General features: G+C 43.2%; 1 protein-coding gene across 1 annotated transcript in view; it reads right to left on the bottom strand.

The window, feature by feature from the left end:
• LOC126088406 (uncharacterized) overlaps positions 1–27,455 on the bottom strand; it is a 992,980-nt gene that overhangs the window by 148,547 nt on the left and 816,978 nt on the right. The window contains exon 14 of the mRNA XM_049906546.1: positions 10,645–10,896. Within this exon, the coding sequence (XP_049762503.1) occupies positions 10,645–10,896 (252 nt within the window). The remainder of the gene's footprint in view (positions 1–10,644; positions 10,897–27,455) is intronic.

The following is a 27,455-nucleotide window of genomic DNA, read 5'->3' as shown; positions in this document are numbered from 1 at the left end:
AAACTTTAAAACATGTAGAATAAAAGATGGATTTTAAAAAAAGTGTGCATTTCTTTTGGAGTGATCCTCGTATATAAGCAGGTCACTAGTACTACCTAGTTTTCTATAGGTTAGAGATGCTTCCCTTATTGCACTACATTGATTTTAAGCTGGTCTGTGACCCACGAAATATGACGAAAATTATGTTATATTACACTGCATGATATTATCAGCACGAATAAATGTGATTTCGTGCAGCCAACTGAAACAACAGCAAGAACAATAGTAACTGCCGAGCCCTTTGGAAGACACGGATCACAGTTCCGAGCAGTCTACAAAATGGTTCAAATGGCTCTGAGCACTATGGGACTTAACATCTGAGGTCATCAGTCCCATAGAACTTAGAACTAGTTAAACCTGACTAACCTAAGGACATCACACACATCCATGCCCGAGGCAGGATTCGAACCTGCGACCGTAGCGGTCGTGCGGTTCCACACTGAAGCACCTAGAGCCGCTCGGCCACACCGACCGGCCGAGAAGTCTACAGCTCTCATGCATCATAGTTGCGGTTAGCCTCCTTAGAGGGCACACGAGGTAAGATTTACTTTATGCTTTCACCTCGCGTCACACAAAGAGTTCCCAAGTGGAGATTTACTCGACAAACGTTGATATAAGCCGAAACGCGGTTCCACTCAGTACCAGCAACAGTACCGTGCGGTACCTCAAGAGGGCATCAGGATCGTTTCTACAGCCGCCGACAAGACGAGCCAAACTGGACATTATACAAGTGATCGTAGTTGCCGCTGGATTCAGGAACAGACCGAAGTTAAAGACAGTTCAGTGCATGTGAACATTTGTGGTAAGGTCTTATGGGACCAAACGGCTGAGGTCATCGGTCCCTAAGCTTACACACTATTTTATCTAACTGAAACTAACTTACGCTAAGGTCGACACAAACGCATTCCCGAGGGAAGACTCGAACCTCCGATGGGGGCAGCCGCGTAGACAGTGAAAAGACGCCTCAGATGGCGCGGCTACCCGTGCGGCATGTGAACACTGAAGTATTGCGAGTTACTATTTTCTAACTACAGTCAGTAGTTACTATTGAGTTTCCGTTAATAAATTATTGCAGATTGTTGCTAAACTGTGAAAACAGCCACCATTTTGTCGTGGGTGTAATCTAACCCTGTTAGGTGCTTTGATGAGGTTGTGTAGTTCATTTCTCGTGGAAATAACTGATTTCGGTTGTAGCGGCTTCTCTTGCTGACACATATGCTTGACAATAAAAGCATTTTGTGAATTCAACAAGAGCAACAACAAATGTTACGTTATACAACAGTCATTCAGGAAATTCGCGGAATAAAACAAAAATCTCGTGTGACTAGGGCCTCCCGTCGGGTAGACCGTTCGCCGTGTGCAAGTCTTTCGATTTGACGCCACTTCGGCGACTTGCGCGTCGATGGGGATGAAATGATGATGGTTAGGACAACACAAAACCCAGTCCCTTTGCGGAGAAAAATCTCCGACCCAGGTGGGAATCGAACCCGGGCCCTTAGAATTGACATTGTGTCACGCTGACCACTCAGCTAGTGGAGGCGGACATGCGTGGAATGACGTTCATATTCTTTTCCTGGCCATCTAGAATAAAGGACTTGGAAGAACCTCAACAAACTGAGAACAAATGCAAGACTAATCTCAAAAAAAGGGAGTATCAATGATGACGAATTTTGTGAATGTGGGGCAAGGCAGGGCTCCGAGTACTTTATTGGTATGCAGTAACGTGAGCGAACAGTGTGAGTTGGAAGACTTAGTGATGAAAAACCGTGCCATTCTGGCTGCCGAAAATTGGATTCATAAAATGAGAAATTATCTGTAATTAATATTGGATTGTAGTTTAAATTATACTGTGTTTTAATATTCTTTCGACTCGAGTAAATTAAAAAACCGTGGTCTAACAACTATCCAAGGGTTTCCAGTCTCACTAATATTCCGGTTACTCTTCCTGAAACCGCTCTCTCAAACAAGAGGCTAAATTATAATTTAACGCCTATTATAAATGATGTAAACATTAAACGTTTAATAGCCGCCGTTAAAGTTGCGACGAAGCAATCCCATTTGAGTAAATCCGATGTTTGTAAAATTGCCTTAAAAACTAAAGATATAATCAAAAAAACAAAGTAAAAGTGAAATAGATAACGAATTCCAAATGGTAAAAATATTAATGGGAAAAGTATATATTGTCTACTATTTGTTGATGGCCACGTGATTGTTTCTGAGGACGAAGAACAGATGATTTAAGCATAGAAAAATAGTGGTGGAATACTAGGAATAGAGCGGTGGGATAAATACTGGAAAAATTCAGTATATGATCACTGAAACGGAAGGGCGTGTAAAAAACAAAAATAGAAACCGATGTAAGTACTTGGACGTCCACAATGACAACAGACAGGAGGGATGTTCCAGCTGTGCAGAATAAACTAAAGAAAGGTCCTAACTTAGGAGCCACATCAGTACTGGGTAATGACAATATCTCGAAAGGAACAAAGAACGAATTGTACGGTAGTTTTGTGGAAAGCAGTGTCGCATGGAGCAGAAGTGTAGCACTGCTCCACAGAATGGAAGTGGTGTGTGGGAGAAGGAGTTGCAAACTACAGTAATTGAAAAGGCGCAGAATGAGCAGAGTTTCCTGGGATGGGCTGAGCGCTGATAGGCTGATTGGCTGCTAGCGAATGGTGACATGAGGCACTGTTACGGACCTGCTGGAAGTCATCTCCATTTATGACTGGAGGTTGGTAAACACAGCCATCGAAAAGATTTAAGTCTGATTCCCATCACACATCACGGTGCGAAACGAGAGGCAAAATCAGCCCGCGATACAAATCAGACACACACCTTCAACTGTAAGGAATGCAGCGAGATGGAACAGAACATCAGGTTCAAGAAAATTTTGAGGTTGCTGACCGACGATAGAGTCGTCTGCTAAGGTGGGTAGTTGACCGAATTTCGCTCAGATCACTGGTATTATACTAGGAGAGTTCGTGATTTTGCTACTTCTTAATCTCCATTTTGCTATTTGCATTGTTTTAATAAGATATTGAGGAGGTCGACATTTTCCTGTTGGCGTTTTCGCACGAAATAATTCAAATACATGAAAATACAAATTGATTCAGATTTTAAAATAGCTGGACAAAGAATAAACCTACACTTAGCATTAAATAAATTGAACAGTTATCGTTAGAAATACGTATCTGTGATTGTGCAGAAGTATTGTTGAGAGAAGAAGGTAAATATAGTTTTGACGCCGTTTGGTACATAGCAATAAAATAAAACCAAAACGATTAGGTGAAAAAGTTTCTTTTGAATGTCATTTAATGTGAATATGTGTATACACTGTCTCATGCAAATAAATATTGATATTTTGCAATGTTTGGACCATACTTCTTTTCTTTCAGTTGTCACCGTATGGAAAATCTAGAATACGATCTTCGTCAAAAATACTAATTATGAATTTTGGGTTGGTCGTTGATAAACTGTACTATTATTACTACATCCTTAATACTACTACTACTACAGTACAACTTTTTGTAGTGTGGATGCTGTATCATAACGTAATATCTCCATTCAGCTCCAGGCTGAGCGACGCTCCGTCTAATGTGCACACACTTCAGCGTGAACCTTCCTGGTAAATTGAAGCTGTATGCAGGACGGGGATTCGAAACTGGGACCTTTGTCTTCCGCAGGCACGTGCTTTACCAACTGATCTATCCGAGCACGACACACGACCGTCCTCAGTGCTGTACTTCGGCCCGTACCTCACGTCATACCTACCATACCTAACAGAAGTTCTCCTGGGAAACCTGCAGGACCTGCACTCCTGGAGGAAATGATATCTGCGGAGAGATGACTTACACACAGCCTTAGGTATGTTAAAGAACAAATTTTTTAACCTACAGTAGATTATGAAACTTCTTGGCACATTAAACTGTCTGCCGATTCGGACTGTGAAATTTGGTCGGTAGGAGGTGAGGTTTTGACGGAAGTAAAGCTGTGGCGACTCACGAGTCGTGCTCGTGTAGCTCAGTTGGTGGAGCGCCTGACCACGAAGGACAAACATTCGGGGTTCGAATCCCGGTCCAGCACACAGCACACAGTTCTCATTTGTCAGGAGGCTTCATACCAGGGCATACTCCGTTACAAAGTGAAAAATTCATCCTGGCGACGTCTCCCTCCGTTTCGTTGACGATTAGTGTGAGTAAATCTTTACTTGAACTTACATTTATCCGTGTTATATGGACCTGGGTGTGAATTCAGATTCTATAACATATTTTTTAAAGAACAGATTTAGTCACTTCAGTTTCGTTGAATGGCAATATATATTTAGCACGACGCGTCTCAACTGCATCCTGTCGTCATCACGTGCACTTGTATTACTTCTTCACTATTTGGTCTGGCTACTAACGCCAAAGGTGTGAAATGAGTGAAATCTTATGGGTCTTAACTGCTAAGGTCATGAGTCCCTAAGCTTACACACTACTTAACCTAAATTATCCTAAGGACAAACACAGACACCCATGCCCAAGGGAGGACTCGAACCTCTGCCGGGACTAGCCGCCCAGTCCATGACTACAGCGCCCTAGACCGCTCGGCTAATCCCGCGCGGCTAAGCGCCAAAAGTGGCATGTTTTTACTGTCGTTTGCGTACATGAGACAGGTGGTGAAGTTATACCGAGAAGTTTTCTGTGATTTACTACACCTACACTTTTTAATTGAATAAGGCAAATTTTTTGATATAACCTATTAATTACGAATTAATATACACTGCCTCATAAAAAAGTTAAGTACTCAGACGCCAAGGTCAGATGTCAATGTACCTTTGCACATGTACACGCCACTGGTGGGTAGGTAAATGATTACAGTTGCAATCCTCCATGAAGTTAGAACGGGCACCTTTGAGCATTAGTGTTGTTCGTGATTACTGTTGTTATCAGACTGGAAGGGCAACTAAGGGGTGTGGCAGCGTCAGATCTTAAGTGATCACTGTGGGACGCGGAGATACCACGTACTCGTCTGAGACAGCGATGCCAGCACATGAAAGAATTTGTAAAGGCGTTATTGGATGTCTTGATTTGACTGGATGACAGAATCGTGCAATGTCCAGAAATATGGAGCATGCGGACAGTGACCGATGCTGGACTGCATGGGAACTGAGGGCAGGCAAGCTCGGCGCCCAGGTTCTCTTCGACCACGTCTGACTACTGCAAGCACAACATACACTCCTGGAAATGGAAAAAAGAACACATTGACACAGGTGTGTCAGACCCACCATACTTGCTCCGGACACTGCGAGAGAGCTGTACAAGCAATGATCACACGCACGGCACAGCGGACACACCAGGAACCGCGGTGTTGGCCGTCGAATGGCGCTAGCTGCGCAGCATTTGTGCACCGCCGCCGTCAGTGTCAGCCAGTTTGCCGTGGCATACGGAGCTCCATCGCAGTCTTTAACACTGGTAGCATGCCGCGACAGCGTGGACGTGAACCGTATGTGCAGTTGACGGACTTTGAGCGAGGGCGTATAGTGGGCATGCGGGAGGCCGGGTGGACGTACCGCCGAATTGCTCAACACGTGGGGCGTGAGGTCTCCACAGTACATCGATGTTGTCGCCAGTGGTCGGCGGGAGGTGCACGTGCCCGTCGACCTGGGACCGGACCGCAGCGACGCACGGATGCACGCCAAGACCGTAGGATCCTACGCAGTGCCGTAGGGGACCGCACCGCCACTTCCCAGCAAATTAGGGACACTGTTGCTCCTGGGGTATCGGCGAGGACCATTCGCAACCGTCTCCATGAAGCTGGGCTACGGTCCCACACACCGTTAGGCCGTCTTCCGCTCACGCCCCAACATCGTGCAGCCCGCCTCCAGTTGTGTCGCGACAGGCGTGAATGGAGGGACGAATGGAGACGTGTCGTCTTCAGCGATGAGAGTCGCTTCTGCCTTGTTGCCAATGATGGTCGTATGCGTGTTTGGCGCCGTGCAGGTGAGCGCCACAATCAGGACTGCATACGACCGAGGCTCACAGGGCCAACACCCGGCATCATGGTGTGGGGAGCGATCTCCTACACTGGCCGTACACCACTGGTGATCGTCGAGGGGACACTGAATAGTGCACGGTACATCCAAACCGTCATCGAACCCATCGTTCTACCATTCCTAGACCGGCAAGGGAACTTGCTGTTCCAACAGGACAATGCACGTCCGCATGTATCCCGTGCCACCCAACGTGCTCTAGAAGGTGTAAGTCAACTACCCTGGCCAGCAAGATCTCCGGATCTGTCCCCCATTGAGCATGTTTGGGACTGGATGAAGCGTCGTCTCACGCGGTCTGCACGTCCAGCACGAACGCTGGTCCAACTGAGGCGCCAGGTGGAAATGGCATGGCAAGCCGTTCCACAGGACTACATCCAGCATCTCTACGATCGTCTCCATGGGAGAATAGCGGCCTGCATTGCTGCGAAAGGTGGATATACACTGTACTAGTGCCGACATTGTGCATGCTCTGTTGCCTGTGTCTATGTGCCTGTGGTTCTGTCAGTGTGATCATGTGATGTATCTGACCCCAGGAATGTGTCAATAAAGTTTCCCCTTCCTGGGACAATGAATTCACGGTGTTCTTATTTCAATTTCCAGGAGTGTACACAACATACCCCTTCACATCTGCGCCTGCCGTCCGTCAGCAACTAATGAACTCCATGTGACATTCTTCGTCATCCCGCAACATCCGTCGGAGACGGGCAGTATCCGGAGTACGCAACTGCCGTTCCACGCGAAAGCTGCAGTTAGTGCCGTAAAAGAAACGGCTGCTTTTGGAGTGGTGCTGCAGTCGGTAAGCATGGTCTGCTGACGAATGACGTAGTACTGTGTTCAGCGATTCACTAACGCGGGTTGTCGTCGGCGAAGCGGTGACCTGCGAAGAAATCCCATTCTCCCAATGCTTAGGGGAAACACAGCGGTGTTACTCCTGACGATATGGTTTGCGGAGCCATCGCGCACGACTTCATGCCACATCTGGTATTGATTGAGGATGCTCTGACGCCACAATGATGCGTCACCAACGTCCTGCATAGTCTTGTGTTACCTCTAATGCGACAGTAAAATGGCGCCATTTTCCAAGAGAACTATGCTCGTCCACAGGTGAACGTACCTCTATGAACTGTCTGCATGATGTTGACGTCCTTCAGGTCTGTAACCGATAGAACATGTGAAGGACCACCTCTGACGTCAACCGTGTGCCAGAGCCACTGTTCGGTAAATTAAGGAACACTCACGACAGTCGTGGGGTGGCTTGCCTCAGCAGAGGATACAACGGGTTTAGAACACCCTTTCAAAATGAACCATTGCATGCATCCTCGTCAGAGAAGGTGCAGCTATGTACTCCTAAGTCGGTAAGTTCGTTTCGTGCTCGCTTCAAGGTGTTCTACATTTTTTCCCAGCCAGTGTCAGTGTACGATTAAAAAAAAAAAAAGTGCTTAACATCGCTTGGGGCTACACAGAACTATGTTTATACTGGGCCAAAGAAGATTGTACAAGTAATATACAGAAGTTAAACATAAATATTATTACACTTGAAAAACTGAATGTATTTTTACACCATCGACAAAAGATATGTGCCCAGAATGAGATTTTCACTCTGCAGCGGAGTGTGCGCTGATATGAAACTTCCTGGCAGATTAAAACTGTGTGCCGGAGCGAGACTCGAACTCGGGACCTTTGCCTTTAGCGGGCAAGTGCTCTACCATTTGAGCTACCAAAGCACGACTCACGCCCGGTACTCACAGCTTCACTTCTGCCAGTACCTCGTCTCCTACCTTCCAAACTTTACAGAAGCTCTCCTGCGAACCTTGGAGAACTAGCACTCCTGAAAGAAAGGAGTACCGGGCCTGAGTCGTGCTTCGGTAGCTCAGTTGGTAGAGCACTTACCCGCGAAAGGCAAAGGTCCCGAGTTCGAGTCTCGGTCCGGCACACAGTTTTAATTTGCCAGGAAGTTTCAAAAAATACGTGCTTTAAAACATTGTGAGTTTTGGTAAGGAAAGAGTTAGGAGTTCTACAAGGGCTTTTCATATTAATGAAACAGGCAACTGATTGTAGAAAAGTTTTTGAAAAGTTCACATTGTTGGTCTCTAACTAGTTAGGGGCAACTTAATTTCATACTTTTGGCCATTTAGCAACATAAACAGAGGTTTCATAACATAAAACAAACTACAACAAAACATACACAGACTGATAAGTACATTGTGGTGTTTACAGAATCGGTGGTGGAATATGTGAAACTCTACATACAGCCAAATCTTTGAGAGGTTTTCTTAAACTCTAACTGAACGCATTAACGCATACCTGACTATCTTCAAAATAGGAATTTGCCATCTATGTTAAAGAGACTGCTCACGTGATCCAAGATATTGAAAATGATCTTCAGCAGGCGATGTTATCAAATTGTTTTACATCAACAACTAGAAACATTCGTAAGTAGCACAAAGTATGGAAATAAACTGCTGAATGAGGAGCTAGAAGTCAAAAACGCCCAGTCTTTAAAATATTTTCTGTTGTTGGTTGCTTTCTGCAGTAAAAACGTGAAGAAATACTTGCATAGTTCCTGCGCCTTTTCTTAACAAAATTAAATGTCATTTAACGTAGGTAATATTTTCTGTGATTGGCATAAGAACGAAACTGACTCTCCTAATAGTTGTCTTGTTGTATTTCGAGTATAATATGATTTCAGTGGCAATGTCATATTGATACAGTTATCTTCCAATTTAGTTAAACCTTAACTCTGTGTCACTGCAAGGAATGTTATTGTTTTGGTATATATGGAATGGATAGTCGTTCCTTGTGTGAGTACTGCTTTCTTTTTTTGTATTCAAGTCATATCTAAGTAGAAAGAAAAATAGAACGAAACCAGTTCTAAAACTCGCGACTGAGCTTCGCCACCTAACCTGACTGGTACAGACAACAACAAAAACACGTATGGATTGTACGAGGATGAGTGGAATGAAAACCTTAAATATTTTTTCCAATATTATTTACTGTGCAGAAGTGGTACAAAGCTGTATCACTTTTCAACATAATCTCCCCCACGTTCAATGCAAGTCCTCCCGCGCTTAGAAAGTGCATAAATTCCTTTAGAAAAAAATTCTTTTGGTAGTCCGCGCAACCACTCACGCACCGCGTGGCGTACCTCTTCATCAGAACGGAACTTCTTTCCTCCCATTGCGTCTTTGAGTGGTCCAAACATATGGAAATCATTGGGGCAATGTCTGGTGAGTATAGTGGACGAGGAAGACACTCAAAATGCAGGTCTGTGTTTGTTGCAACTGTTGTACGGGCAGTGTGGAGCCTTGCATTGTCAGGTTGCAAAAGGACACCTGCTGACAGCAGTCCACGATGCTTTGATTTGATTGGAGGCCGCAGATGATTTTTTAGGAGATCTGTGTATGATGCACTGGTGACAGTGGTTCCTCTCGGCATGTAATGCTCCAAAATGACGCCTTTTTCGTCCCAAAAGTGTGTCAGCATATCCTTCCCTGGTAATGGTTCTGTTCAAAGTTCCTTCGGTTTTGGTGATGAGGAATGGCGCCATTCCTTGCTCGCTCTCTTCGTTTCCGGTGGTTTGATGTGAACCCAGGTTTCGTTCCCAGTAACGATTCTTGCAAGGAAGCGATCACCTTCTCGTTCAAAGCGCCGAAGAAGTTCTTCACAAGCATCAACATGTCGTTCTCTCATTTCAGGAGTCAGCTGCCGTGGCACCCATCTTGTAGAAGTATGTGAAACTGGAGTACATCATGCACAATGTGGTGTGCAGCTGTAAACATGCTGCAATGTCATTCACAGTCACTCGGCGGTTTTCCTTCACTATGGATTCAACTGCTGCAATGTTCTGTAGAGTCACAACTCGTGCCTGACCTGGGCAAGGAGCATCTTCCACTGAAGTCACACCATTTGCGAACTTCCTACTCCATTCGTAGACTTGCTCCTGTGACACATGCATCACCGTACTTCAAAAAAATGGTTCAATTGGCTCTGAGCACTATGTGACTTAACTTCTGAGGTCATCAGTCGGCTAGAACTTGGAACTAATTAAACCTAACTAACCTAAGGACATCACACACATCCATGCCCGAGGCAGAATTCGAACCTGCGACCGTAGCGGTCGCGCGGTTCCAGACTGTAGCGCCTAGAACCGAACGGCCACGTCGACCGGCCACTGTTTCACACCTTCACTACGCAAAAACCGAATAAGAGAACTCTGTTGTTCCCTGGTGCAGGTCGCAAGTGGGGTGGCAATTTTTGTAGTGATACTGCGACGGTATGTGTGCATCTGCACTATGCCGCCGCCTACAGGCCATTCTGCACGCTGTTTGTAGCACGCCTACCAACTTACAGGATAACGGCGCGAAATTTCGGGTTTCATTTGACTCACCCTCGTATATGTAGTCACACAAAATATCCTATAACAGGCATATGTGTTCTTGATGATGTCGGAGCGCTTCCTAAACACGTCATGCTAACGGAAATGGTGTTGTCCGTAAGCCTTTACCTGGTAGACCAGAGACCTGACAGAAGGTGTGCTGCTAAGGCGAGGCGAGGACATGCGGGGCGCTACTCACCGGTGGTCCTGTTGGGCAGGCCGGGCACGGTGACGTTCTCGAAGCCGCGGATGTCGAGCCGGCCGCCGACCAGCTTGAGCAGCGAGAGGTCGCCGCCGAGGCAGCGGCCCGCCCTGGGGCACTCTGGGCAGGGCTGGGGGGCGGGGCAGAGGTCGTCCAGGTCGAGCGGCGGCGGCGGGCCCTCGCCGTACACCACGGCCCCCGGCAGCGACGCCAGCACCGGCGGCGGCGTCGCCAGCCGCGGGTCCACTCCTGCGGGCACACCACGCGGATGGCGGTCATCGCTCAAGCAACCCGTCTCAGCTTACCACGGTTTTCTTCCACGCCAGTTTAACCCGACTGTTAAAACCGATCAAACTAGCCGGTTTCTGAAATAACCGATTTTTCGATTTTTTGTTCCTATTATTTCATCTACATCTACACTACATCTAAATTTACACTCCGCAAGCCACCCAACGGTGTGTGGCGGAGGGCACTTTACGTCCCACTGTCATTATCTCCCTTTCCTGTTCCAGTCGCGTATGGTTCGCGGGAAGAACGACTGCCGGAAAGCCTCCGTGCGCGCTCGAATCTCTCTAATTTTACTTTCGTGATCTCCTCGGGAGGTATAAGTAGGGGCAAGCAATATATTCGATACCTCATCCAGAAACGCACCCTCTCGAAACCTGGACAGCAAGCTACACCGCGATGCAGAGCGCCTCTCTTGCAGAGTCTGCCACTTGAGTTTGCTAAACATCTCCGTAACGCTATCAAGCTTACCAAATAACTCTGTGACGACAGGCGCCGCTCTTCTTTGGTCTTCTCTATCTCTTCTCTCAACCCGACCTGGTACGGATCCCACACTGATGAGCAATACTCAAATATAGGTCGAACGAGTGTTTTGTAAGCCACCTCCTTTGTTGATGGACTACATTTTCTAAGGACTCTCCCAATGAATCTCAACCTGGCAGCCCCGTTACCAACAATTAATGTTATATGATCATTCCACTTGAAATCATTCCGTACGCGTACTCCCAGATATTTTACAGAAGTAACTGCTACCAGTGTTTGTTCCGCTATCATATAATCATACAATAAAGGATCCTTCTTTCTATGTATTCGCAATACATTGCATTTGTCTATGTTGAGGGTCAGTTGCCACTCCCTGCACCAAGTGCCTATCCGCTGCAGATCTTCCTGCATTTCGCTGCAATTTTCTAGTGCTGCAACTTCTCTGTATACTACAGCATCATCCGCGAAAAGCCGCATGGAACTTCCGACACTATCTACTAGGTCATATATATATATTGCGAAAAGCAATGGTCCCATAACACTCCCCTGTGGCACGCCAGAGGTTAATTTAACGTCTGTAGACATCTCTCCATTGAGAACAACATGCTGTGTTCTGTTTGCTAAAAACTCTTCAATCCAGCCACACAGCTGGTCTGATATTCCATAGGTTCTTACTTTGTTTATGAGGCGACAGTGCGGAACTGTATCTAACGCCTTCCGCAAGTCGAGGAAAATGGCATCTACCTGGGATCCTGTATCTAATATTTTCTGGGTCTCATGAACAAATAAAGCGAGTTGGGTCTCACACGATCGCTGTTTCCGGAATCCATGTTGATTCCTACAGAGTAGATTCTGGGTTTTCAGAAATGACATGATACGCGAGCAAAAAACATGTTCTAAAATTCTACTACAGATCGGTATCAGAGATATAGGCCTATGGTTTTGCACATCTGCTCAACGACCCTTCTTGAAATCTGGGACTACCTGTGCTCTTTTCCAATCATTTGGAACCTTCCGTTCCGCTAGAGACTTGCGGTACACGGCTGTTGTAAGGGGGGGCAAGTTCTTTATTTCCTGTAGTAGATGTAGAAATGGAACAAAGATTTAAAATTTTTGACTCACCCAGTTTCAAGATGTATGGAATCAAAACATTAAAATGAGCAGACAGATAAAAGAAACCTTAATCCGTCCACCATACGCTGCTCTTCTCGCAAAGTGATGACTGGTTGAATGATAAAAAGAAATTCACCACTACTCTCCAACTGATTCTAATTTCTTAATTTCTGCTAAATAAATGCAGTGTGACTAGGGCCTACCGTCGGGTAGACGTTTGCCGGGTGCAAGTCTTTCGATTTGACGCTACTTCGGCGACTTGCGCGTCGGTGGAGATTAGATTAGATTTACCTTCATTCCAATTGATCCGTAGTGAGGAGGTCCTCCAGGATGTAAAACATGTCAGAAAAACAATAATACATGACAAATATTTAGAACTGAAACAAATAAGCTAATTTACCTTCCACAGGTCCCAAGTGGAATGATCGATATTTTTTTTTAATGAACATTATATGAAAGAACACTATGCACTGAATTTAAAATAAAAAAAGTTTTTTTTATTTATAAGGCAATAAACATTTAATAGAACGACTATAATACTTATTTACCATAAACACATTACTGCACTGAAATGATGCAGAAGTTAGATTGTACTTACACACACACACACACACACACACACACACATTTATTTACAATGAACACATTTCTGTACTGAAATTGTGCAGAAGTTATATATATATATATATATATATATATATATATATATATATATATATATATATCAGTTGGTTCTACTGAGAAACTCATCAATGGAGTGGGAGTTGGCCACCAATAAATCCTTTAGGCTTCGATTAAACTGAATTTCATTGGTTGTTAAGCTTTTCACGGTTGCTGGCAAGTTATTGAAAATGTCTGTTCCTGAATAATGCACACCTTTTTGTACACGAGTAAGTGACTTTAAATCCTTGTGAAGATTATTCTTATTTCTAGCACTGATTCCATGAATTGAGCTGTTGGTTTGAAAAAGTGATATATTTTAATGACAAATTTTATTAAGGAATAAATATATTGGGAAGCTGTAGTTAGTATCCCTAGTTCCCTAAACAGGCTTCTGCAGGATGTTCTTGAGTTCACACCACATACAACTGTTACTCCACGTCTTTGTGCCCGGAAAACTTTAGCTTGGCTTGATGAATTACCCCAAAAAATAATCCCATATGACATTGTGGAATGAAAGTGAGCATAGTATGCCAGCTTTTTCAGTTTTATATCTCCTATGTCTGACACAATTCGCATTGCAAATAGAGATTTGTTAAGACTCTTCAGCAGTTCTGTGGCGTGCTCCTCCCAGTTGAATTTATTATCAAGCTGTAATACCAAGAATTTAACACTGTCCACTTCTTCTATGATGATCTTGATGATTATGATTAGGACAACACAACACCCGGTCCCTGAGCGGAGAAATTCTCCTACCCAGCCGGGAATCGAACCCGGGCCTGTAGGATTGACATTCTGTCTCGCTGACCTCCCAGCTACTTGAGGCGGACTTAATTTCTGCTAAAAATCATTCTTATAATCGGGTATCAAACGACTGTTTGCCATTACGAATAGTCGGTACTAAACGGTGAAAACTGAGGTTGAAAAACTCTGATTTTCGTGTTAAATCGTACGTTTTCAAGAGCTACAAGCAGATGAAGGTGCACAAGCAGCAGGTCAGCTGATTCCTATTTTTATTATATACTGTAAATGAAATGTTAAGTTTTTGCTTATTACTGTTACCATAATTTCCTTTCTTTCTTAAAAGTGGCTGACAAATCTTTAATCTTTTAAAGCAAATGAAGCATTGTGTTTCACTGCAACTTCACTTCGTAAAAATATTTCCAGACTAGGGTTGGTGCCATTCTGCAATACAGCGGATGTCCAGCGACGATAGAGAGATACCACCGTATACAGGGTGTTTCACAATTCATGTTGCACACTTCTAGAGCCGGTAGAGGAAGCTTAGTAGGTCATGTTTTACATAGAAACCCATGTCCGGAAATGCCAAGCAACGACGTTACAGAGCGTCGCAGTAACAGACGTCGGCTCCTGTAAATGTGTGTGTGTACACCGTGATTCCGTGTTGATGTTACAAATTCTCGAGGATGATGGAGACAGATACATGTATCAATTTGTGATAACGACCCGTGGTTCGGAAGTGAACGAGTCGATAGCTACAACCGAAAATCATTCTGAAACCTCTGACAATGCAGTACATACACTGGCACTGTTGTTGCTAAGAATGTAGGCTAAGCAACATTCAGAGTTGGTAGTATGGACGAAGACAAGAGGAAGTGTAAACGTGGGCTCCAAAATGTATATCTCAAGAGCTGTCAGCATTGTTGAATACATTCATTCATTTTCGTGTCCGGTCAGCATTTCCAAAAAATAGCAGCTGAGATATCTTTCTCATTTCCTTCGTAAACATCTTGTATTCCACATGGGTTGTCCAGGAGGGGGCATGCAAGGAGCTGGCTTGGATCTTCTTCAGCCCCGCAGTCGCAAGACGTGTCTGCGCTCGCTGGAATGATTCCCCATTTCTTCAGGTTGGTCCTGCATCGTGGGACGCCCACTCTTAGGCGGATGAGGGACCTCCATACAGGGTAGTGTTTGCGCCAGGAGCATGTTCTTCTTTTTGTGATATGTCTACGGGTAGTGAGATCTTCCATGTTGCAAGACGAATTGCCTCTGGTGCTCTCCGCAGTGGTGCAGTCCTAGCAAGGAAACTCGCGGGATTTAAGACGGAATCTTGTTGTCTGATGGCCATACAGAGGATATGGGTGATCATTCTCCTGCTTTGTACTCTCATTGTCTGCGGTAGTGGCCCACTGGATGTTGGTTGGGGCTATTCCAACAATCGGATACCATTTCTGCACTGCTGTTGGCTTCAAGCATCCGGAGACGATCCTTGCAGTATCGTTGACCGGAATATCGACTTGTATAGCATGAGCTGAAGCGATCCACACAGGAGCAGCACACTCTGCTGCTGACACACAAAGCGCAAGTGCAGAAGTCCTGAAGAGGTGCGGGTTGGCTCCCCAGCTGCTGCCAATCAGCTTCTTAATTGTCCCATTGCGAGCAATGACTTTCTGTTTCACTTTTAGACATTACTGCCTGTACGTTAGAGCCCTGCCCGGTGTGACACCCAGGTAGACGTGTTGGGCAATGTTTCAGTTGCTCTCCTCGCCATGTGATGTCCAGCTTTTGTTGCGCTTCCCAGTTTAGTAAATGGAAAGAGTTCACTTGAGTTTTAGTGGGATTGGGATTCATGTGGTAGGCATCATAATACTTGCAGAGTTCGTCCATTGCTAGAGATAGTTTTTCCTCTACTTATTTAAAACTTGGCCCCTGAACAGCTACTGCTGTCTCATCGGCATAGATGAAGAGCCTAGTAGTTGCTGGTATTGGCTGATCATTTGTGTAGATGTTGTACAGCGCTGGAGTAAGCACTCTGCCTTTGGGGAAACGGTTCTTCTGCGTTCGCCATCTACTCCTCTTACCCTGTAATGAAACTTGGAATCTTCTGTTCTGAAGATTGTTCAATAGAGGAGATGTGTTTCACACTAGCGAAGATGAACTGATGCTCATAGCTCTTTAATACGGTGGTTTCCATTATCGTTTTCATTCTCATGATGTTGAGCATTGTTGATTGCTCCGCCTTTAGGGGCATTTTCCCACCCCAAGGACAAGAGAGTGCCCTGAACATCTATCCGCTCCCCCGCCCTCTCTGACAAGGCCGTCAGCAGAATGAGGGTGACTTTTTATGCCGGAAGTTTTCAGCTCCCAATGCTGACTCTTAATCAAAATTTAAGCGGTGGCGGATTTCGAACCCGGGACCGAGGACATTTTGAAGATTAATCAAAGACGCAACCCCTAGACCATTTTCCTCCTTTTTTTATTATCAGAACGACTTGGCACTATCATGAAACTTCAGTAGACCATAGTCAAATCATCATGTAATATAAGCTGCAGATGGGAGAAAAATTACTTATGATCACAAAACAACAAATAAAAAGAGAAAGGAAAAAAGCCAAGAACATTACCGACAAACAATCACAAAGCTCTCATGATATATATCAACATTTTTATATAGCTTATATATTTTATTAATTGTTTTTAAAAATTTCATTTATGTTGTATGTTCTATATTTATTCTTTTAGTCTTTATGTAGAATCTAAAAGCAGAAGGACAACGAAATCAGATTGTGTTCTAAGTAGCAAACTTAGAAAAATTCCAGTTGAATGCAAACCTGTATATGCTCATCTGTATATATACTTCGTCTATACACTTTTACAATAGAACTAGAGCGATACTGAATCAGAATAGAAAACAAAAGGAACAGGGAAAATCGGAGAGAATAAGCCGAAGCAAATCATATAGGAACAAACATACGAAAGAAAACACCTATCATCAGTAAAATGACATTAACCAACACACTGCCGACTGGGCCGGCCGAAGTGGCCGTGCGGTTCTTGGCGCTACAGTCTGGAGCCGAGCGACCGCTATGGTCGCAGGTTCGAATCCTGCCTCGGGCATGGATGTGTGTGATGTCCTTAGGTTACTTAGGTTTAATTAGTTCTAAGTTCTAGGCGACTGATGACCGCTGAAGTTAAGTCGCATAGTGCTCAGAGCCATTTGAACCATTTGAACTGCCGACGGAAAACAAAATTTAACATGTTGGCGCAGAGGTCTCGATATCGCAAGCATGTCCTATACGCCATGCTTATGTACTGTATGAAGTTCATGGGATCTTCCCCCTCACCATCCACAACAGAATGAACGAAGTGCCCCAGCAACCACATAACGGTATGGGTTTTCGACCGTGGAAAGGAGGAACAACCTGGGCGCAATATGATGACCGTAGTTTATGCCGTCTCAGAAGATCGAGTATGGAAGGGCAATTGTGTCCTAATCGAAGACCAATTTGCCATATGACCTCCACAAGTAAAGCGATGTTGTTTCGTTTCTGAAGACGTACAATGACCACATAAACCAGTGTCGCTGAGCCCAATACGGAAAAGTCACTCGTTCATTGGAATCAAGTTGTTTACTACCTCTTACCACGAGGACGCTACGCGCATCGGTAAAATAGGTGAATGTGTGAGTTTCTTCAGTCATCGTAAAAACAGTACATGTCACATATAGCATCTGCCCCATTTTTCCATAAGAAACAACCAGACAATTGTTGTAGTTTCTTCGCCATCATCGAGGGAAGCGGATAAGCTTGGGCCACGTCAAAAGCTCTTCGTAAGACATATGTATCCATTAGTCGGACTTCCTAGTGCAGAGTCAGAGAACGCCTTTCATTTTTTTGTATAGCTACCTGAACTTTTTCCGTAACAGACCTCCAGTTGAGTGTCGCCATTTTGAGTGGACATTTATCAAAGATGATACCGAGAGACACATGCCGATACACTGCACTGCAAAAGATTCCAGAATAGTCCCCCATTCGGATCCAAGGGGGCGTGACCATGGGAAAAAGATTAAATAATCAACTAAAGGATAAAGTTCTGCGAATCGGGGCATGGAATGTCAGAAACTTGAATGTGGTAGGAAAGCTAGAAAATCTGGAAAGGGAACTGCAATGGCTAAGTCTAGATATAGTAGGGATCAGTGAAGTGAAGTGGAAAGAATACAAGAATTTTTGGTCAGGTGAGTATAGGTTAGTATAAACAACAGCAGAAAATAGTATAACAGGAGTAGGATTCGTTATGAATAGGAAGGTAGGGCAGAGAGTGTATTACTGAGAGCAGTCCACTGATAGGGTTGTTCCTATCAGAATCGACAGCAAACCAACACCGACAACGATAGTCCAGATATACATGCCGACGTCGCAAGCTGAAGACGAAGAGATAGAGTGTACGAAGATATTGGAAGGGTAATACAGTATGTAAAGGGAGGTGAAAATCTAATAGTGATGGGGGAGTAGAATGCAATTGTAGGGAAGGAGTAGAAGACAAGATTACAGGAGATTATGTGTTTAGGACAAGGAATGAGAGAGGAGAAATATTAATTAAGTTCTGTAATAAATTTTGGCAAGTAACAGCGAACACTCTGTTCAAGAATCACAAGAGGAGGATGTATACTTGGAAAAGGCCGGGTGATACGGGAAAATTTCAGTTAGATTATGTCATGGTCAGACATAGGTCTCGAAATCAAATACTGGATTGTAAGCCGTAGCAAGGAACAGATATAGACTCAGACCACAATGTAATAATGACGATCAGCAGGCTGAAAGTCAAGAAATTAGTCAGAAAAAAAAGTAATGTACAAAGAAATGGGATACAGAAGTACTAAGGAAAGACAAAATACGCTTGAAGTTCTCTATGGCTGCAAGTACAACAATAAGGAATCCCTCAGTAAGCAGTGCAGTTCAAGAGGAATGGACATCTCTAAGAAGGGCAATCACAGAAGATGGAAAGAAAAACATAAGTACAAAGAAGGTAACTGCTAAGAAACCATGGCTAACAGAATAAATGGTTCAGTTGATCGATGAAAGACAAAAATATAAAAATGTTCAGGGAAATTCAGGAATACAGAAATACAAGTTGCTGAAGACTGAAATAAACAGGAAGTGCAGGGAAGCTAAGACGAAATGGCTGCAGTAAAAATGTGAAGAAATCGAAAAAAAATATTTTTCGGAAAGATGGAGTCAGCATGCAGGAAAGTCAAAACAACAATCGCTGACATAAAAGGCAAGGGTAACATTAGAGGTGCAACGTGAATTCCACTGTTAAATGTAGACGAGAGAGCGTATAGGTGGAAAGAGTACATTGAAGCTCTCTGTAAAGGGGAAGTTTTGTCTGATGTGATAGAAGAAGAAACAGGAGTAGATTTAGAAGATGTAGGGGATCCAGTATTAGAATCAGAATTTGAAAGAGCTTATGATGACTTAAGATCAAATAAGCCACAAGTGATTGATAAGATTCCTTCCAAATTCATAAAATCATTGGGAGAAATGGCAACAAAAGGATTATTCACGTTGATGTGTAGAATGTATGAATCTGGCGACATACCATCTGACTTTCGGAAAAGTCGTGTTGAAAAATCCAATCGCCAACCCCGAATTGCTCTTCGACAGTCGGAAGCAAAAAGGTGTTTAAAACATCATGGCAGGCCTGTGCTGTGATAGTGCCCCACAAAACAACAAGGGGTGCAAGTCCCCTCCATGGAAAACACGACCACATTATAACACCACCGCCCCCACATTTTTCTGTTGTCACTACACCCACCCTGGAAGATGACGTTCACCGGGCACTCACCATGCCCACACCCTGCCATCGGATCGCCACATTGTGTACCGTGATTCGTCACTCCACACAACGTTTTTCCACTGTGCAATCGTCGAATGTTTACGCTCCTTACACCAAGCGAGGCGCCGTTTGGCATTTACCGGCGTGATGTGTGGCTTATGAGATCCAAGTTTTCTCACCTCCCGCCTAAGTGTCATAGGACTTGCCGTGGATCCTGATGCTTTTTGGAATTCCTGTGTGATTGGCTGGATAGATGTCTGACTATTACACGTTACGGCCATCTTCAAGTGTCGGCGGCCTCTGTCAGTCAAGAGACGAGTGCGGCCTGTACACTTTTGTGCTGTAGGTGTCCCTTCACGTTTCCACTTCACTATCACATCGAAAAATGAGGACCTAGAGATACTTAACGAGTGTGGAAGTCTTGCGTTCAGATGTATGACACAAGCGACACCCGAGCACCTGACGACCTTCGAAGTCCGTAAGTTCCGCGGAGCTCCCCATTCTGCTCTCTCGCGGTGTCTAACGACTACTGATATGGAGTAACTGTCAGTAGGTGGCAGCAAAATGGACCTAATATGAAAAATGTATGCTTTTGGAGGTGTCCGGATACTTTTGATCACATAGTGCATTATAAAATATTTCTTGAAATGCCTTTGCCCAATTGGGGAAAAGTGATATATATTTTTATTAATGGAGATGGCTTCGTGACTTGTGTGAGGTTTATATTTACGAATTTCATTTGTACTTTTCCTTATCTAATTGATTTTCAAACAATGGTTCACTACATTACGAAGGTGTCTTCATACGCATCCTCTTTGCAGTATCCTATAAGATGTAACAGTCTCAAAAACTTTTTTGCTGGCAACAAATAAATTGTACACTGGCAATATCAGTTTTTCCGGTGTCTGGTTAGCCGTCAGAACATTAATTTCACACGATGTTGCTTTTTAAAAGCAACTAGTCTTCGCACGGGTGCCTCTATCTCCCTAGCGAGATGAGTTGTCTGGCATAATGGGCTATACACACACACACACACACACACACACACACACACACACACAAACAAACACAAGAGTTCCTTGTGAATCAGCCTACTAATGAAAACCGTATCAAAGTCCCTACAGTAGTGTCTGAGATTAGCCTCACATACAGATAGAAAAACGCTACGAGGAATTTTAATTTAGTGATATGTGTAGATACAGGTGCATAGATATTTATACATATTGCGCTTCGATTATAAACTTTTGACTAACTGGTAACAACCGCTTATTTAATATCTTAGTATGGGCTTGGCAACAAGAGCTCAGTAAACAAGTGACCATGTAATGAAACATTGAATTCTGTCACTATTCTTAAACATTTGCCGTCGTTTCATTCTACTAATCAGATACGTCAGTGTTTGGTGGATATATTTTTATTATATGCAGTAGTTTATGGCTAAATAAAGATACGAATATTATTGGACCTAGTATTGGAAACAAATTTGTTTATTGAACTACTCGAACGTTTGTTAACGAATCAGCCATTTCAATGAAGGGGAAGAATTCCCCATGACCGCCATTACGGATGCATGTGATTTGATTCTCAGGACGGTTCGGATCGTTTGGAGAATAAGACAGAGTATTTCTTAGCTTGAGATATTTTCATAAGATGTTTATTAAGAGTGACATTGGCCAGAAAGGCATTGCCACCTTTGTCCACGATGAAAATTGTGTGAAAAAGTAGGTTAGGTAATTGTGTTGCTGTTCTACATCTACACTACGTGATTACTCTCCTATTCACAACAAAGTGCCTGGCAGAGGGTTCAATGAATGCTGTCTCTCTACCGCTCCACTCTCGAACGGCACGCGGGATAACGAGCACTTAAATTTTTCCGTGCGAGCCCTGATTTCTCCTATTTTATCGTGATGATCATTTCTCCCTATCTAGGTGGGTGCCAACAGAATTTTTTCGCAATCGGAGGAGAAAACTGGTGATTGAAATTTCATGAGAAGATCCCGTCGCAACGAAAAAAGGCTTTGTTTTAATAACTGCCACTCCAATTCACATATCATGTCTGTGACACTATCTCACCTATTTCGCGATAATACGAAAAGAGCTGCCCTTCTTTGTACTTTTTCGATGTCATCCGTCAGTCCCACCTGATGCGGATCCCACACCGCACAGAAGTACTCCAGAACAGGGCGGACAAACGTAGTGTAAGCAGTCTCTTTGGTAGACATGTTGCACCTTCTAAGTATTTTGCTAATGAATCGCAGTCTTTGGTTTGCTCCACCCACAATATTATCTATGTGATCGTTCCAGTTTAGGTTATTTGTAAATGGAATCCCTAAATATTTAGTTGAATTTAGAGCCCTCAGATTTGTGTGACTTATCACGTAATCGAAATTTAGCTGATTTCTTTTAGTACTCATGTGAATAACTTCGCACTTTTCTTTATTCACGGTCAATTGCCACTTTTCGGACCACACAGATATCTTATCTAAACCATTTTGCAAGACGTTTTGATCATCTGATGACTTTACAAGACGGTAAATGACAGTATCATCTGCAAACAATCTAAGACGGCTACTCAGATTGTCTCCTATGTCGTTAATATAGATCAGGAACAATAGAGGGCCTATAACACTTCCTTGGGGAACGCCGGATATTACTTCTGTTTTACTCGATGACTCACCGTCTATTACTACGAAATGTGACCTTTCTGACAGCAAATCACGAATGCAGTCGCACAACTAAGGCCGTCTCACCTTTTATTTCCATCAGCTCTTAAAAATAATGGAAAATAGAAGCATAACGGCAGTGAATCGACAAAGCCCAAGTCTCATCCTATCTTTGTCCTGCGTTCAGATAGCTTGACGTCAAAGACAAACCTATTCCTTAAACATCGGTGCAAATTTATCGAGTTTTGATGGGTGGAGAAGATGGAGTAACAGCTTAAAGCAAAAGCATGTCACAACCTTCTGTGACACGAAACTCATGAGATGTGTAGAGAAACACTCTATGTTTAATAAAAGGTGTTTGATTATATTCGTCACGGTAGTGTGTCAGTCTATTTTTTTCCTTTTCTTAAGAAAAAAGACTATGAAATAAAATCGGTTCTTTTTCAGCGCTGTCTTACGGTAGCGGGACGTTTTTCCAGTAGAAGCGGGAGGCAATAGCGTTGGTAACGGGTGGAGTGGTGCGGTGGTGGGGGGAGAGTGGGAGAGGGGAGAAACAGCCGCAGATTAATCTCGCGTCTCCCAACAAAAGATCCTCTTTAATGCCGGCCGGCAGGGGGCGGCGGCGTTCAAAAGGACTGGCACCCGCGGTCCTTCTCATTTTAATGAACTTGTTCATCTTTCGGGGGCGTTGTCACAGGCCGGGAATCGGGACCCAGCACTGGAGGGAGATACAAGCGCTTTAAAGCGCGGGGCTGAAAAATCTGTGCAAACGGTTGCTTTGTGCTTTATGGACTCTTCACGTACAAGGAAAATATTTACACATCTTGTTCTTTTATAGTGGTGGGTCTAAAATATCATTCCGTATTTTTATCATCAAGAGTTCTCAGTTACTATAGAGAGGTACAGAGGTAATTTGCAATCTCAAGCCGGCCGCGGTGGCCGAGAGGTTCTAGGCACTTCAGTCCGTAACCGCGCGACTGCTACCGTCGCAGGTTCGAATCCTGCCTCGGGCATGGATGTGTGTGATGTTCTTAGGTTACTTAGGTTTAAGTAGTTCTAAGTTCTAGGGGACTGATGTCCTCAGATGTTAAGTCCCATAGTGCTCAGAGCCATTTGAACCATTTTTTGCAATCTCAAACGGAGCTCTGTAAACAGTACGACGCAAATGCTTAACGAATTATGACCAAATGAAAGTCGGAAACGAATATAAATGCTACTCAGATTGTGACAGTTACTGTCACATTGCGATAGAAAGAATGAATCTTTTAAAATGCAGTTTTCATTTTTCTTTATGCCATGATAAGCACTGCGTTGTATTTTATGAAGTAGTGGTCTTAAATATCCACGCATCACCAGGAAGGCACTGTGTAGTGTCTTTTCTCGGTGCAAACGCACGGGCAAAGCTATCACTAAATTATTTACCTCAACTAATTTTCTAATTGATATCTAAAGACACAGAAGTATTACTCAAAATACCTTAGGGTGTGTGATCTACAGTACTTCATGCACGACTATCGTTTCATACTTTTTGGGTGGTTCAAAAATGGTTCAAATGGCTCGGAGCACTATGCGGCTCAACTTCTGACGTCATCAGTCGCCTAGAACTTAGAACTAATTAAACCTAACTAACCTAAGGAAATCACACACATCCATGCCCGAGGCAGGATTCGAATCTGCGACCGTAGCGGTCGCTCGGTTGCAGACTATAGCGCCTAGAACTGCACGGCCACTCCGACCGGCATAGTGGGTGGAAGAGCGTCTTTAGTTAAGTATGAATGTATATTTTACTTTCTAAGATTTTGGGCCGTGTTCACGACCAGTTAACAGTAATTAATACGATCCTTGTGTCTTATTGGAGCCTACTTTCTCAGAATTTTAAGAGTTGCTTAAAATTCATGTGGAGGCATGACCGTAGACATGGAGAAGTAATTACACCCCCCCCCCCCCCCCCACACACACACTGCACGATGTACCACTCCTTCTTCCCTCGCTTATTCTCCAATCACAGCCTAGTGTCTAGCACATTTGCTGACATTAAAATGGAAGAGCCAATTAGGGAATAGCCCCCATCACAGATATTTATCGAAAAATTACGTTCCCAGTGTTTCCAAATGACATCAAAAGTATTTTCAACTATCTTTTCATTACTGATTACAGAAAATCGTTTATGGACTGGCTCACCAGCCACTTCTTTCAACATCATTGGAAGCTATGTAATGTTCGATATGGATCATAGAAACGAGTATAAAATATGCTCTACAGAAATAGTTACAGCTAATGTTGATTTATAGAATGCGGAACATGAATTTATCTTAAATAACATTCTGAAAAACTTCAAAAACATGAAATAAAATCAACTACTGATTTATGCCCCTGTTGCCTTTCCTTTGCCAGCAGGTAGCTGCACTAGTAAATGTTCAAAATTCGGGTGCTGTACCATAGTGTGAGATACAACACAGGCTCAGTTTTATTATTAATATATCTACGATGCTTGTCAAATCATCAAATAACAGAGGATACTTTCCACGCCACGTCTAAAAAATCGACAAATTTATATCATAAATGCAAAAAATGCTATGTTTAGTGAAACATCACAAAGTTTATATCCAGTATCTCAGTGTACCTTTACACACATATTCGTCAAATTGGTGCCTAAAACATTACTGAAGACTTTTAAATTAAGTGCCACAATGCTGTTTTTCTGCATAGAAAAATAACACAGTTGAAATTTCCAGTCAGGCCTAAAATATTGAAACCTGACTAGCGTTATAACAGCACAAAATACAAGTCAGCTAAAAATACTATGCAAGCACACAAAACCACTACTGTGGGCTCTGAAATTAAGTGTCCAAATGCTATTTACACGCCTAACACACATGTTTTAAGAAAACTAACAGACAGTTAACATTTAAAATTAGAACTAGAACGTCTAAACTAAGCCGACTAGGATAAAATTCTAATCAAACACACAGACAACAGGCATTCTCAATGTAATTTTTGTTGTGAATTGGCAGGAGCCAATTCACGTAGTTTGGAGGAAGCCGAAAGGCACGCGTTTAAGCTCACGCAGGCTGGCGTGAGGTCTGGAAAATGACAAGGAATTATAGTAGCCAAAAATAGTACATAGCTTCTGGAATACTTAACTTTAATCCATAATTGGTGTACATCGGTCTTGATGATACATTACTTATAATCTCAATATAAACTGGTAATGGCGCCTTGCTAGGTCGTAGCAAATGACGTAGCTGAAGGCTATGCTAACTATCGTCTCGGCAAATGAGAGCGTATTTGTCAGTGTAGCATCGCTACCAAAGTCTGCTGTACAACTGGGGCGAGTGCTAGGACGTCTCTCTAGACCTGCCGTGTGGCGGCGCTCGGTCTGCAATCACTGACAGTGGCGACACGCGGGTCCGTCGTATACTAGCGGACCGCGGCCGATTTAAAGGCTACCACCTAGTAAGTGTGGTGTTTGGCGGTGACACCACAATTTTGATGCCTGATACTGATGTAATACACTTAAGTTAAATATTTAAGTGTCACAACGGCATCTAAATACATAAAGGGTGTTCAATCTGACGCTGTGTACTGTTATCACCAAATATTTTTTTCCCATTAACGTTTCACCATGAACTTAGGATGAGTGCAGAGACAAAAATAAACAGATAAATATAATCTATTATACTAATCAGCAAGTATTACAAATGACTGAACCAAGTCGAGGTTAAGTACAAAACAAACTGCTGCAACCGGAACAGTGGCTCTCTGAAGCTGTAATCAGCTACACATGCATCTAATAAAAATACCACACACACACACACACACAGACACACAAACACACACACACACACACACACACACACACACACACACACACACACATGCACGCATGCAGATATACACACGGAGAAATCACTTTAGGAAGGAAGGAAAAGGTCTTTTTCTATTGCGATGTAGCACTTAAACTCCAAAGTTTACACACACAACATGATCAGATATGATGACAGACGTCTCTTCAACGACAGTGACAATGTCGATATCTCGAAAGGGAATTCTTTCGTAAAATTAATTATCATTCGTCAAGTACACACACACACGCACGCACACACACACACACACACACACACACACACACACACACACACAATAGAGAGCGCAGACACGCTTGGCATAAAACGTAAATTTAATTACAGATGTCTACGAAAATTCGACCAAAATAAAAGTCTATTATTTCTCAAAATTTAGGACATTTTGCGCCTTCACCTTAAATATTTCCACTTCCAAATTGTCTGTATTACTCTTTATAATACATGCAGCTTACATGCTTACCGTGATGCAAGTATAATTACCGACCCATACGAAAATTCGAACATGGTAGCGAAATAAAATTTTACAAAACACACTTTGCAAGCACTGTTAGCCTTCAGGTTAAGTATTTTCACTTCCAACTTGTCTGCATTTTGCATTAAAATGCCCACAGCTTGCTTCTTGCCACTACTAATACAAACCTTCAAGTTAAGCAAAGCACAAAAGTTCAGTAGCTGTAACACTCCTTACAAGTTCTATGAACCTTCATATTAAATATTACCACATTTATATTTTGTGTTTTACTTATTAAAATACATACTACTTGCTTACTGGGAGTACTTAAATAAATTATAGGTTAGCAGACAGCAGTAGTTTGTTCTTTTTACCACATGTTAAATTGATCCGATACATAAAAATTGGTTGCAAAAACGCCCACGTGAAAACTACTGCAGATCGTACTTACAGGCTAAAATTCACAGAGAATTAGGACAGTTATCAATGACACAATTTTATGTTCTCAAAAAGCAGTTACAAATATCCATCGCCGTCTTACCCATAGTAGGTAATGCTTCATGTCCTCAGTTTCAACTTACCAGTTTTTCAATTCATTTTCCGCAACTTCAAGCAATAATCGATGCTTCTCAAAATTCATATCCAAAAGATATTATCATGTGAATTATTGCCCACTGTTTTCGAACCAGGCAAGAAAACTAGGTGCTCTAC

The sequence above is a fragment of the Schistocerca cancellata genome, chromosome 6, assembly GCF_023864275.1.
Source record: "Schistocerca cancellata isolate TAMUIC-IGC-003103 chromosome 6, iqSchCanc2.1, whole genome shotgun sequence".
NCBI classification, from domain to species: Eukaryota; Metazoa; Arthropoda; class Insecta; order Orthoptera; family Acrididae; genus Schistocerca; species Schistocerca cancellata.
Note: the sequence above shows the minus strand (reverse complement) of the source record. Positions and strands in the feature narration are given on the sequence as shown.